This window comes from Tursiops truncatus, chromosome 14 (genome assembly GCF_011762595.2).
Source record: "Tursiops truncatus isolate mTurTru1 chromosome 14, mTurTru1.mat.Y, whole genome shotgun sequence".
In the NCBI taxonomy this organism is placed as follows: Eukaryota; Metazoa; Chordata; class Mammalia; order Artiodactyla; family Delphinidae; genus Tursiops; species Tursiops truncatus.
Genome location: NC_047047.1, coordinates 47,510,052 through 47,524,139, shown reverse-complemented (window position 1 = coordinate 47,524,139; position 14,088 = coordinate 47,510,052). Strand labels below are relative to the sequence as shown.

General features: G+C 38.3%; 1 protein-coding gene across 1 annotated transcript in view; it reads right to left on the bottom strand.

Annotated features, from left to right (window-relative positions):
- Positions 1–14,088, bottom strand: part of NRXN1 (neurexin 1) — a 689,266-nt gene that overhangs the window by 535,674 nt on the left and 139,504 nt on the right. The window contains exons 9-10 of the mRNA XM_073791370.1: positions 8,056–8,229; positions 1,686–1,805 (exon numbers count right to left, since the gene is read on the bottom strand). Coding sequence (XP_073647471.1) covers positions 1,686–1,805; positions 8,056–8,229 — 294 coding nt within the window. The remainder of the gene's footprint in view (positions 1–1,685; positions 1,806–8,055; positions 8,230–14,088) is intronic.

The following is a 14,088-nucleotide window of genomic DNA, read 5'->3' as shown; positions in this document are numbered from 1 at the left end:
AAATAAGTTGATGTTATTTTCTCTGGGGCAGGAGCAACTGCAGGACGTTACTCTTCTATTTACATATCTTTATTAAAAGGATATATAGTTTCTTTGATTTGCTTTTCTTTATATACATATAAGTATTTATTGACTCTTTACATAAGGTTACTTACATAACTCTAAATGTGGTTTAATGTTTGTAAGAATGATTTGATTTGCAGAAATACAGTGTTTGCAAATGTGTGATGGTTTGAATATGTGTTTGTGGCTTCAAGTTTCTTATAATTCTTGTAATGGAAGAGCTCACTGGTAGGATGAAGACTAAATATTTCTCCTTCTGTGGTGGTATGATCTTTACATGTCTCTTCCAAGTACTATTTACTTTGTATTAGTTGCTTGTTCTTCCTATATTCAATATTTTGGAGAGGAAACCTGAAGATAGCTAGGAAATTGTACTATATTGCTAGGCTGCAACAACTCAGTTCAATAACACGTTCTGGTTTGACCCCATCTTCAACCTTATGATACACATATCTACTGACATGAACAGAGTCTCAAATAGATAAAGGTCAAAATGAACAAGCTCTAGTCTTTCTTTAGATCCATACTCAAGCTCAGCCTTTGCCTGGAAGCCCAAACCTTCAATCATCTCATCTGCTATCCCACCATCCGAGAGCTTTTTCTTCAATGTTGTAGCATTTACAACATAAGTATGGACTATATTTTACAACCAGAAGGCTCTGTCAGATATATTTTCTCAAGAGAGTGGAATGCAAAGTTTTGTAGGAAACCCTTGTATTATCATTTTGATGAAGTGTTGTAAAGCAGTATCTATTTAAAAGTTAAGAAACAGAACTTCATCCCACATACCAGTTAATATGGTCTCAAAATCCACACTGCTATCACATAAATTAGGCACTCACAAATATTCCACAATATAATGTGAATGTTGTGTTTCTTTGTCATGCTTATTTTTTTAATGTAATTTTTTCGATGTGGACCATTTTAAAAGTCTTTATTGAATTTGTTCAATATTGCTTCTGTTTTATGTTTTTTTGTTTTTTGGCCACAAGGCATGTGGGATCTTAGCTCCCTGACTCACACCCCCTGCACTGGAAGGTGAAGTCTTAACCACTGCATTGCCAGGGATGTCCCCTGTCATGCTTATATTGTGAGACTAAAGGGGAAAAGACACAAACATAAGGGAGAGCAGTTGAAGGACAAAGTTTAAACATACTGTTTTTTAATGTAAAAGGCAGTATGGGCTTGAAAAGATGTAGAGAGAGAAACATAATGAACCTGTCAATTCACTAAAATTCCAGCCCTCGAGATATAATCTTATGAAATGAAATATTACTTAATAAAAAGCAACATGAAGCCTCTTTCAAAAACTAGGGGAGGGGTGCCACATACAGGAAATGAAAAAATTATTTTCGACAAGGTGACCATTAGCAACTTAAAAAATTCCAACAAAGAGTTGAAGACCAAAGAATCACCATCATCACAGATTTTGGCTAATGGCATCCTTGATTGATACTTTAGTATTTCAAACATGACCCTTCTGTGGAACCAAATGCTCCTCCTGGTTATGACAGTTTAACTTATTCATGGATAATATAAAGACTCCCAGCTTTAGACCCGGGATATCAAACAGTAACTGGAAGCAACGATGAGCATCGGTCTACACTCAGAGGGGAACTTACGGTCATTGCAGAGTGGCCCGCTGAAGGAGGTCATGCTACAGTCACAGCTGAAGCCGTCCCACTGCTGCAAGCACACGCCTTGGTTGGAACATGAGTCCTCCTGGCAGGTTGTGCTGGGCCCTGAAAACAATCCAAAAGCAACTTGGGTTCTTTAAAAAAATCTAAAAGTGTTTCACACATGAGCTAGGTCACATTTAGTAGTTGCCAACACCTCAAAGTACATGACCAAACTAGTTTGGAAAGTTCTAGTTCACACACCTGAATTAGGAACAGAGAAGCTGTAATATAAAGGTTTCTCAAGTTTCAAATACAGGACAAAATACATTATAATAGTAAACTAGACCAGCAAATAGTAAAAGCAAGCACATAGCTTCTCGTATGATCATGGTAGCAGGTGATCTCATTCCTTCATCAATAATTCTCTCTCACTGTTTGGATTTTAGAAAAACGCATGGATCTCCTTAACTTCTGACCAATGGGTAGAGACACCATGAGAGATGGAGATTATAACTTCATGAAACTGAGATACAGATTAGCAAAAAAAAAAAAAAAAAAAAAAAAAAAGGAACCACTGAAGAGAGTTATACAAAAATGTCCTATAAGTTTCTAGAAGTTTTCCTGCACAAACTATGAATAAAGTTATGATTGCTGGGTGTTTTGGATAGGTATGTTGGCAAGTATCAATCCACATGCTTTAACAATTTCATGCAATTAAACATAAAACTAAAAACTCTGTATAAATGACATGCCCCCAGGTAACATACAAGTAAAAAGGATGCTAGTCTATTTCTAAAGAATCATAACTAGAACACTGAAAAACAAAGAACTAAAAAAAGGATGATCAAAGCACTAAAGGTAATCACTATACAAACATTCAAGACTGAAAGCCTTTATGCAAACTATGCTACAAAATGAGGTTTCTTGCACAACATTCAAGAAGGGGAAAAATGAAAACTTCAAATAACAGTTACTGCAAAAATGTAAAAATGTTATTTTGAGGTTTCCACTGTGTATTACGGGGTTTCAGTCTTGTTTTATACACACAGGGCTATCTACCTTGCAAGTCAGCTTTCATCAATGCAACTTTGTCAGCAAAATTAAAAAAAAAAAGCAAAATATATTAAATGTTAGTAAGCAATACTGAAATGGGGCAAACATAGAAGAACATTCAGATTCAAAAAAGCATGCTGCTGTAAAGGGGGAGAGAAATGCTATGTAGAGCAAACAAATTAATAACTAACAGCCATAAATCTTAAGAGAAGCCAAAACCAAGACAGCGATAATTGATTAGAATTTCACTATATATGTATTTATATTATGGTTAACTGAGCCAATGACACAAAGTGACTGCACTGCTTAGCGGAAGATTTGTCACGTGCAGATACAGTGTAGACGATGGTCATTAGAAGACCAATTATCCCTTTCTATTTTTTTCCCTCTAGGTCTTTTATCTTGCTATTGTAGTTAAGGCTTAAAACTGTAATGCCAGCCATTCTCTGTCAACAGTTGGACCTTACAGTGACACCAAATTATCAAAATGTATACACCATTTGGTAGATGAAAGAAAAAGTAAAGGATGGAAGAAACAAATTGCAGTATAATTCCCCATAAAGAAAATTCCTTTACAAGATTGCAATGTGGAGTATTTATCTTTGCTTTTACCAGACTGGGTATAGATTTCTTACAGACCTCAGAGTTACATCTATATTTTCTCTTCCTCTATAACTGTCTTCAACTCTTAAGTACTGCCCTGTGAATATTTATTACAGTAGAACCTCATTAATAAGGGTTATCTTAGGTGGGAAGGGAACACCATCTACCTCAACACCTTTAGAGTATAAACTGAAGATATTTTCTAGTAAACACAATCTTAGGTTTTATGAAAATACAAAAATAGACACCAGACTAATTAGATGCTATTAACACTGAGAGCCTTTGAGGTAAATGCTCTAGTGAATACATGAGAATATCTGTGATTAGATTTTATACAAATTGATGTTCCTATAAACATCAATTTTAAACATGCTCCTTACAACCATAATTTTATTATAAATTTCTTAGTCACGGTATTCTTCATAAGAAGTTATTGAATGTAGCCTAAACATTCAATATGAATTTTTACAAATTCAGAAATCATAATACTGTAACTACTAATTATATAATAATAATAATAGTAATAATAATAATCAGGGTAGTAATAATAACAAAAATAATAGTCGTTTTAATAATAATAAAAATCTCCCAGGCCTGGGAGACCTGAATGGATGTAATAGTTTTTCTCACCTACTGCATCAAAGAACTAAGAGACACTAAATTGCTCAGTTTTTTTCTTCCAATCTGTGAGAGGTAAGTGGTCCAATGATCTTTATTCCATGGCATTAAAGACTGAAAATAATTAATATTTGTTTAAAAAAAAAAAAACCTCAAAGCAATATTCCTTAGCACAGTCCTTCCTCTGGTACAAGCCCAGCCTGGGTCAGGGGCTGTGTTATCAAAGGATACTATTCCCCTGATTTGCCCAGCAGAAGGAAAGAGCAGGAGCAAGAACTGATGAAGAGCCATGTTTTTGTTTTTCTTTTTGCAAAAATTATCAGAAATACAATTGCAAAATAATGCTTAACTCTAAAAATGGTAAAATTGCAATTCTAAAAACTACCCTGCCTGCCCATATTGTAGAGCAGCCAATCAGAGTAGCTCCCAAGCCTTTATGTGACCATAAAGACATGCTTTGTTACGTTTTCCATTATCACAACACTCTTTATATATTCAGGTATTACAAGTGAATGCATGCCTATGCCTGACAAGTCACATTTTTTAAAGTACTCACCTTCTTGAAAAATATTTAAACATTGACAGTCATTTGCACAAGACAAAACCCTGAATTTATTTTTCCTTTTTAGTTATATAATGCCCTTTTTATTTTATCACTGAATAAAATTGGGAGCAAGCCACAAGGATATTTGTATTAAGTGGTTAAAAATAAGGATATGGGGGCCTCCCTGGTGGCGCGGTGGTTGAGAGTCCGCCTGCCGATGCAGGGGACACGGGTTCGTGCCCCGGTCCGGGAAGATCCCACATGCCGCAGAGTGGTTGGGCCCGTGAGCCATGGCCACTGAGCCTGAGCGTCCAGAGCCTGTGCTCCACAACGGGAGAGGCCACCGCAGTGAGAGACCCACGTACCACAAAAAATAATAATAACAACAATAATAATAATAATAAGGATGTTTGAAAAGGAAAGGAAAGTAAAGGTAAAACTACAATGTCTGGAAACCAAAGAAACAATAGAGGAAAGTGCTTAGATGCCTGGGATTTCAAGTAAGGCAAAATTGGGTTCAAAGCTTCCATCATCCACTTATGTGCTGTGTGACCTTAGGAAGGTCACCTCACACCTCTAAGGCTCAATTTACTCTTCTTAAAAAAAAAAAAACCAACAGTAATACCTAATTGATAGAGTTTTGGGAAATGAAATTGCATATGTAAACTTACTGCTACCAGTGTTTAATCGATGGTAGCTTTAATAGTGAAGTATTTCTGTAGCCTATAGTGCAATTCCAGTGTTGAATGTTATGAGTCTATGCAAGTGCCTAAATTAAAAATTGTTTCACTGACTTCATGTATGGAAGTTATCTTGACTCAGTATTGAGCTTAACTGAGCCTGATTATTGGTGGATTGCCAGTCTCTCTTTTCTCTTAAGTAAGCAGGTCAATGCCTTTCCAGGTAGTAATTTTCAAAGTCTGGTGTCAGACCAAAAGCAGCAGCATCATTTAGGAACTTGCTAGAAATGTAAATTCTAGAGCCCCATCCTAAACCTACTGAATCAGAAACCTTGGGTTGGTGTCAAGTAACATGGGTTTTAACAATTCTCCAGGTGATTCCAATACTTGCTCAAGTTGAGAAACATTAATGTAAAGGGAAAAGGACAAGGTAAGTTCCCTCTGCTAGCTAACGTGGTGTGTAAGTAAAATCAGCTATTACTCACTGAAATAAGTTAGAAATGAAAGGCAGCAAGTGATTATTGAGAGAAGGCCAATGACTTTTTACATGAAAGAACTTTAGAGATTCGTGGGTCTTGGGTAGAAATGGTGGAAAATCTTGACAAGATATCATTTAGTGATGTCAAATTTAAACTATTTCTATTAATATGAAAGTTAAGTGATTCCAATGTGGTTTGAGCTCAAAATCCCATGAGAACAATCTTTAGAGAAATAATGTATTGAGTATCTAGAAGTTTACCACCAATCCTAAAAATACGTGTATCTCATCAATTACACCTCTGACAGGTACATCTGAGATTATTCCTAGGAACCACAGAGGACAGAAATAATCATACATTAAAAATTGTTAACCTTGACGTTGGAATGAAAAAAATCAGGGAAGTGTCAAGGCAGAAAGGCAGGAGCATGGCAACATTCTAAAAATAAAGGAAAAGGGAGTAAAAGAGGGTGAGAATTATTAAAGCTCAGATATTAAAGCAAACTAGATAAGGTAAGGAAGGAGCCAATGTCATAATCTACTGAATGATTTCAGATGTTCAAACCAGAGTTTAAAATTACCCAAGAAGATGTACAATCACCTCAACCAAATTGCTTATTAGGTTATGATGGAAAATAACACCAAATTTTATTTCTGTAAATACACTTTCTCAGTACATTTCTTATTAGTTTTCCCTTCCACTCACCCACTCACATTATGTGCCAGTGGTGGGAGGTCATGTGTGTGGGTTTGGTTTTCTATCTTGTGAGTGTTTAGCTGTGAATGTGTCTGTCTGCTCCCACCATTTCTTGTAGGTGAGAATTTACCGAGCAACTTGTAGAAAGGCCTATTTTTTTTTTTTTTTTTTTGCGATACGCGGGCCTCTCACTGTTGTGGCCTCTCCCGTTGCGGAGCACAGGCTAGGGAGGCGCAGGCTCAGCGTCCATGGCTCACGGGCCCAGCCGCTCCGCGGCATGTGGGATCCTCCCAGTCCGGGGCACGAACCCGCGTCCCCTGCATTGGCAGGCGGACTCTCAACCACTGTGCCACCAGGGAAGCCCGAAAGGCCTATGTTTGAAAAATGTTTTCAGAAGATTTTGTAGTACCTTTAAAAAAAACCAAAAAAACCCCATATATTCTCACTTATTAGATCACCTCCAAGAATCAAAGTTATGTCCCACATTTTTGTCTCCATCCACTAGAGAGAATTTATTCACTTAACAATTTTGTTTCCTTTGTCAAATTGGTAAAAGGAGAAAACACACAGTTTCCCTTTGTTTCACAAAAGGACATTTATACCAAAATTTGAAACAAAGTAAATAAATACAGCAAAACATTAAAAATGAACTCAACAAAGATTTCCATTAAATAATCTTATCCTCTGGCGTGATTAAAACACAATTTGAATTTCACCTGACTTTTCAGGGAAACATATGTTACAGAGAGAAAAAAATGTATTTCCAAATAAAAAATTTATATGTACTTAGGTAATTGCTAAATCTAATAGCATTATTTTGACTGAGAAGACATGATTCATAATCTCCTGGGAGACAGGAATTCACATCTTTCTTCGCTTCCTCCATATGAAATTTCCTTATGAATCTAAAATTTTCAAAATGGCCCAAACTGTATTCAACATTAAAAGAGAAGCAGCAACACATTCACAGCTACAAAATTCAGGATAATGTGATTAAATTGCATTTATGGAGGGAGAATTGGCTCAAATAACCTGAGGTGTTGAAGTGAAAATTATCTAAAATGAAAGTAGCAATCAAAAAGTACTCCTACAGATCTCAGTCTGATAGAGAACACAAAAGTACAGAAAGATACTTGAGCACAGTTCTGAAATATGGAATATTAGCTTTGGGTAATAGAAGAAACCAATTTTTGCTAAAACAAACTGATAATATATGAGAGACACTCTTGCTGCCAGGTAGAAACAAACCAAACCGTGATTTGAGAATGGGTATCTGAATGTTATTCTCTTGTTGTATCCTATTGAATGTAGATGTCAAAAAGCAGGCTCAAATTGATTAACATTTGCTGGAGTAAATACGTTTTTCTAGTCCAAGTGGAGTATCTATTTAATGCTATAACGAAAGCACTGCAGAAGTGATTAGCACACTAATTAGGTGAACTAAAGAATGCAAAGAAGCAGAATATAACAAGATGCATAGCTCCCATTTTATATCAGGCATTAGTCTAGGTTTGCAAACAGTCCAGAAAATTTAAGATTTATGGGATGAAAAGTTTAAAACATGAATAAGGACTTTTAAGCCGTAACTGGGGGTTTGGTCAATTGTCAGAAATGAAAATTTTGCCTGCCAGAGAATTTTGCTGTTCTCATTTATAGGTGGAATTAGAATTATTTTGAGTGTGATAACAAAGATCTAGTACCTTCACAGCCTCTCTCAATCTGTCCATTGCAGAAAAGAGCATCTGAGATGAGGTCTGGAAGCCGTCCATTTAGATCAACTGATGCCAGGCAGCCTTGAAAGCCCTCCTTGGCATGGACGAGTTTCGGCAAGGATTTATATGTTTCCTTGGCCACTCCTCCTATATACAAGTCACCTGTGGGAAGACAAAAATTTTGGTCACAAAAGTAACTTAACATTGACTTTAAACAACAGTAGAACACACAAAAAAATAGGTTTATTTTTCATTAAATTAATTTTAAAAATTAAATTTATGACTATATATTTTCTTAAAAGTACAAAACAGGGGAAGATGACGGAAGAGTAAGACGCGGAGATCACCTTCCTCCCCACATATACACCAGAAGTACATCTACACGTGGAACAACTCCTACAGAAAACCTACTAAACGCTGGCAGAAGACCTCAGGCCTCCCAAAAGGCAAGAAACCCCCCACGCACCTGGGTAAGGCAAAAGAAAAAACAGAGACAAAAGAATAGGGACAGGACCTGCACCAGTGGGAGGGAGCTGTGAAGAAGGAAAGCTTTCCACACACTAGAAGCCCCTTCGCGGATGGAGACGGCGGGTGGCGGAGGGGGAAGCTTCGAAGCCACGGAGGAGAGCGCAGCAACAGGGGTGCGGAAGGTAAAGCGCAGACATTCCCGCACAGAAGTTCGGTGCCGACCGGCACTCACCAGCCCGAGAGGCTTGTCTGCTCACCCGCCGGGGCGGGCGGGGCTGGGAGCTGAGGCTCGGGCTTCGGTCGCAGCGCCGGAAGAGGACTGGGGTTGGCGGCGTGAACACAGCCTGCAGGGGGTTAGTGCGCCACGCCTAGCCGGGAGGGAGTCCGGAGAAAAGTCTGGAGCTGCCGAAGAGGCGAGAGACTTTTTCTTCCCTCTTTGTTCCTGGTGCGCGAGGAGAGGGGATTAAGAGTGCTGCTTAAAGGAGCTCCGGAGACGGGCGCGAGCCGCGGCTAAAAGCGCGAACCCCAGAGACGGGCATGAGACGCTAAGGCTGCTGCTGCCGCCACCAAGAAGCCTGTGTGCGAGCACAGGTCACTATCCACACACCCCTTCCGGGGAGCCTGTGCCGCCTGCCACTGCCAGGGTCCCGGGATCCAGGGACAACTCCCCCGGGAGAACGCACGGCGCGCCTCACGCTGGTGCAACGTCTCGCCGGCCTCTGCCGCCGCAGGCCCGCCCCGCACTCTGTGCCCCTCCCTCCCTCCCGGCCTGAGTGAGCCAGAGCACCCGAGTCAGCAGCTCCTTTAACCCCGTCCTGTCTGAGCAAAGAACAGACGCCCTCCGGCGACCTACACGCACAGGCGGGGCCAAATCCAAAGCTGAGCCCCTGGGAGCTGTGAGAATAAAGAAGAGAAAGGGAAATCCCTCCCAGCATCCTCAGAAGCAGCGGATTAAAGCTCCACAGTCAACTTGATGTACCCTGCATCTGTGGAATACATGAATAGACAACGAATCATCCCAAATTGAGGAGGTGGACTTTGGGAGCAAGATTTATGATTTTTTCCCCTTTTCCTGTTTTTGTGAGTGTGTATGTGTATGCTTCTGTGTGAGATTTTGTCTGTATAGCTTTGCTTCCACCATTTGTCCTAGGGTTCTATCTGTCCATTTTTTTGTTGTTATTTTAATTTTTTTCTTTTTTTCTCTTAATAATTATTTTTTATTCTAATAACTTTATTATATTTTATCTTTATTTTATTTTACTTTATCTCCTTTCTTTTTTCCTTCCTTCCCTCCTTCCTTCCTTCCTCCCTCCCTCCTTTCTTTCTTTCTACTTCTACTAATTCTTTCTTTCTACTTTTCCTCTCTTTTATTCTGAGCTGTGTGGATGAATGGCTCTTGGTGCTGCAGCCAGGAGTCAGTGCTGTGCCTCTGAGGAGGGAGAGCCAACTTCAGGACACTTGTCCACAAGAGACCTCCCAGCTCCACATAATATCAAATGGTGAAAATCTCCCAGAGATCTCCATCTCAACACCAGCACCCAGCTTCACTCTACGACCAGCAAGCTACAGTGCTGGACATCCTATGCCAAACAACTAGCAAGAAGGAACACAACCCCACCCATTAGCAGAGAGGCTGCCTAAAATCATAATAAGTCCACAGATACCCCAAAACACACCACCAGACATGGACCTGCCCACCAGAAAGACAAGATCCAGCCTCATCCACCAGAACACAGGCACTAGTCCCCTCTACCAGGAAGCCTACACAACCCACTGAACCAACCTTAGCCACTGGGGAGAGACATCAAAAACAACGGGAACTACAAACCTGCAGCCTGCAAAAAGGAGACCCCAAACACAGTAAGATAAGCAAAATGAGAAGACAGAAAAACACACAGCAGATGAAGGAGCAAGATAAAAACCCACCAGACCTAACAAATGAAGAGGAAATAGGCAGTCTACCTGAAAAAAAATTCAGACTAATGATAGTAAAAATGATCCAAAATCTTGGAAATATAATACACAAAATGCAAGAAACATTTAACAAGGACACAGAAGAACTAAAGATGAAACAAACAACGATGAACAACACAATAAATGAAATTAAAAATACTCTAGATGGGATCAATAGCAGAATAACTGTGGCAGAAGAACAGATAAGTGACCTGGAAGATAAAATAGTGGAAATAACTACTGCAGAGCAGAATAAAGAAAAAGAATGAAAAGAACTGAGAACAGTCTCAGAGACCTCTGGGACAACATCAAATGCACCAACATTTGAATCATAGGGGTTCCAGAAGAAGAAGAGAAAATGAAAGGGACTGAGAAAATATTTGAAGAGATTATAGTCGAAAACTTCCCTAATATGGGAAAGGAAATAGTTAATCAAGTCCAGGAAGCACAGAGAGTCCCATACAGGATAAATCCAAGGAGAAATACGCCAAGACACATATTAATCAAATGTCAAAAATTAAATACAAAGAAAACATATTAAAAGTAGCAAGGGGAAAACAACAAATAACACACAAGGGAATCCCCATAAGGTTAACAGCGGATCTTTCAGCAGAAACTCTGCAACCCAGAAAGGACTGGCAGGACATATTTAAAGTGATGAAGGAGAAAAACCTGCAACCAAAATTACTCTACCCAGCAAGGATCTCATTCATATTTGATGGAGAAATTAAAACCTTTAGACAAGCAAAAGCTGAGAGAGTTCAGCACCACCAAACCAGCTTTACAACAACTGCTAAAGGAACTTCTCTAGGCAAGAAACACAAGGGAAGGAAAAGACCTACAATAACGAACCCAAAACAATTTAGAAAATGGGAATAGGAACATACATATCAATAATTACCTTTAATGTAAATGGACTAAAAGCTCCCACCAAAAGACACAGATTGGCTGAATGGATACAAAAACAAGACCCATATATTTGCCGTCTACAAGAGACCCACTTCAGACCTAGAGACACATACAGACTGAAAGTGAGGAGATGGAAAAAGTTATTTCATGCAAATGGAAACCAAAAGAAAGCTGGAGTAGCAATTCTCATATCAGACAAAATAGACCTTAAAATAAAGACTATTAGAAGAGACAAAGAAGGACACTACATAATGATCAAGGGATCGATCCAAGAAGAAGATATAACAATTGTAAATATGTATGCACCCAACATAGGAGCACCTCAATACATAAGGCAAATACTAACAGCCATAAAAGGGGAAATCAACAGTAACATATTCATAGTAGGGGACTTTAACACCCCACTTTCACCAATGGACAGATCATCCAAAATGAAAATAAATAAGGAGACACAAGCTTTAAATGATACATTAAACAAGATGGACTTAACTGATATTTATAGGACATTCCATCCAAAAACAATAGAATACATATTTTTCTCAAGTGCTCATGGAACATTCTCCAGGATAGATCATACATTGGGTCACATATCAAGCCTTCGTAAATTTAAGAAAATTGAAATTGTATCAAGTATCTTTTCCGACCAAAACGCTATGAGACTAGAAATCAATTACAGGAAAAGATCTGTAAAAAATACATACACATGGAGGCTAAACAATACACTACTTATAACGAACTGATCACTGAAGAAATCAAAGAGGAAATAAAAAAATACCTAGAAACAAATGACAATGGAGACACGACGACCCAAAATCTATGGGATGCAGCAAAAGCAGTTCTAAGACGGAAGTTTATAGCAATACAATCCTACCTTAAGAAACAGGAAACATCTCAAATAAACAACCTAACCTTGCACCTAAAGCAATTAGAGAAAGAAGAACAAAAAAAACCCAAAGTTAGCAGAAGGAAAGAAATCATAAAAATCAGATCAGAAATAAATGAAAAAGAAAAGAAGGAAACAATAGCAAAGATCAACAAAACTAAAAGCTGGTTTTTTGAGAAGATAAACAAAATTGATAAACCATTAGTCAGACTCATCAAGAAAAAAAGGGAGAAGACTCAAATCAATAGAATTAGAAATGAAAAAGGAGAAGTAACAACTGACACTGCAGAAATACAAAAGATCATGAGAGATTACTACAAGCAACTCTATGCCAACAAAATGAACAACCTGGAAGAAATGGACAAATTATTAGAAATGCACAACCTGCCAAGACTGAATCAGGAAGAAATAGAAAATATGAACAGACAAATCACAAGCACTGAAATTGAAACTGTGATTAAAAATCTTACAACAAACAAAAGCCCAGGACCAGATGGCTTCAGAGGAAAATTCTATCAAACATTTAGAGAAGAGCTAACACCTATCCTTCTCAAACTCTTCCAAAATATAGCAGAGGGAGGAACACTCCCAAACTCATTCTACGAGGCCACCATCACCCTGATACCAAAACCAGACAAGGATGTCACAAAGAAAGAAAACTACAGGCCAATATCACTGATAAACATAGATGCAAAAATCCTCAACAAAATACTAGCAAACAGAATGCAACAGCACATTAAAAGGATCATACACCATGATCAAGTGGGGTTTATTCCAGGAATGCAAGGATTCTTCAATATACGCAAATCTATCAATGTGACAAACCATATTAACCAATTGAAGGAGAAAAACCATATGATCATCTCAATAGATGCAGAGAAAGCTTTTGACAAAATTCAACACCCATTTATGAAAAAAACCCTGCAGAAAGTAGGAATAGAGGGAACTTTCCTCAACATAATAAAGGCCATATATGAGAAACCCACAGCCAACTTCATCCTCAATGGTGAAAAACTGAAAGCATTTCCACTAAGATCAGGAACAAGACAAGGTTGCCCACTCTCACTACTCTTATTCAACATAGTTTTGGAAGTTTTAGCCACAGCAATCAGAGAAGAAAAGGAAATAAAAGGAATCCAAATCGGAAAAGAAGAAGTAAAGCTGTCGTTGTTTGCAGATGACATGATACTATACATAGAGAATCCTAAAGATGCTACCAGAAAACTACTAGAGCTAATCAATGAATGTGGTAAAGTAGCAGGATACAAAATTAATGCACAGAAATCTCTGGCATTCCTCTACACTAATGATGAAAAATCTGAAAGTGAAATCAAGAAAACACTCCCATTTACCACTGCAACAAAAAGAATAAAATATCTAGGAATAAACCTACCTAAGGAGACAAAAGACCTGTGTGCAGAAAATTATAAGACACTGATGAAAGAAATTAAAGATGATACAAATAGATGGAGAGATATACCATGTTCTTGGATTGGAAGAATCAACATTGTGAAAATGACTCTACTACCTAAAGCAATCTACAGATTCAATGCAATCCCTATCAAACTACCACTGGCATTTTTCACAGAACTAGGACAAAAACTTTCACAATTTGTATGGAAACACAAAAGACCCCGAATAGCCAAAGCAATCTTGAGAACGAAAAACGGAGCTGGAGGAATCAGGCTCCCTGACTTCAGACTATACTACAAAGCTACAGTAATCAAGACAGTATGGTACTGGCACAAAAACAGAAATATAGATCAATGGAACAGGATAGAAAGCCCAGAGATAAACCCACGCACATA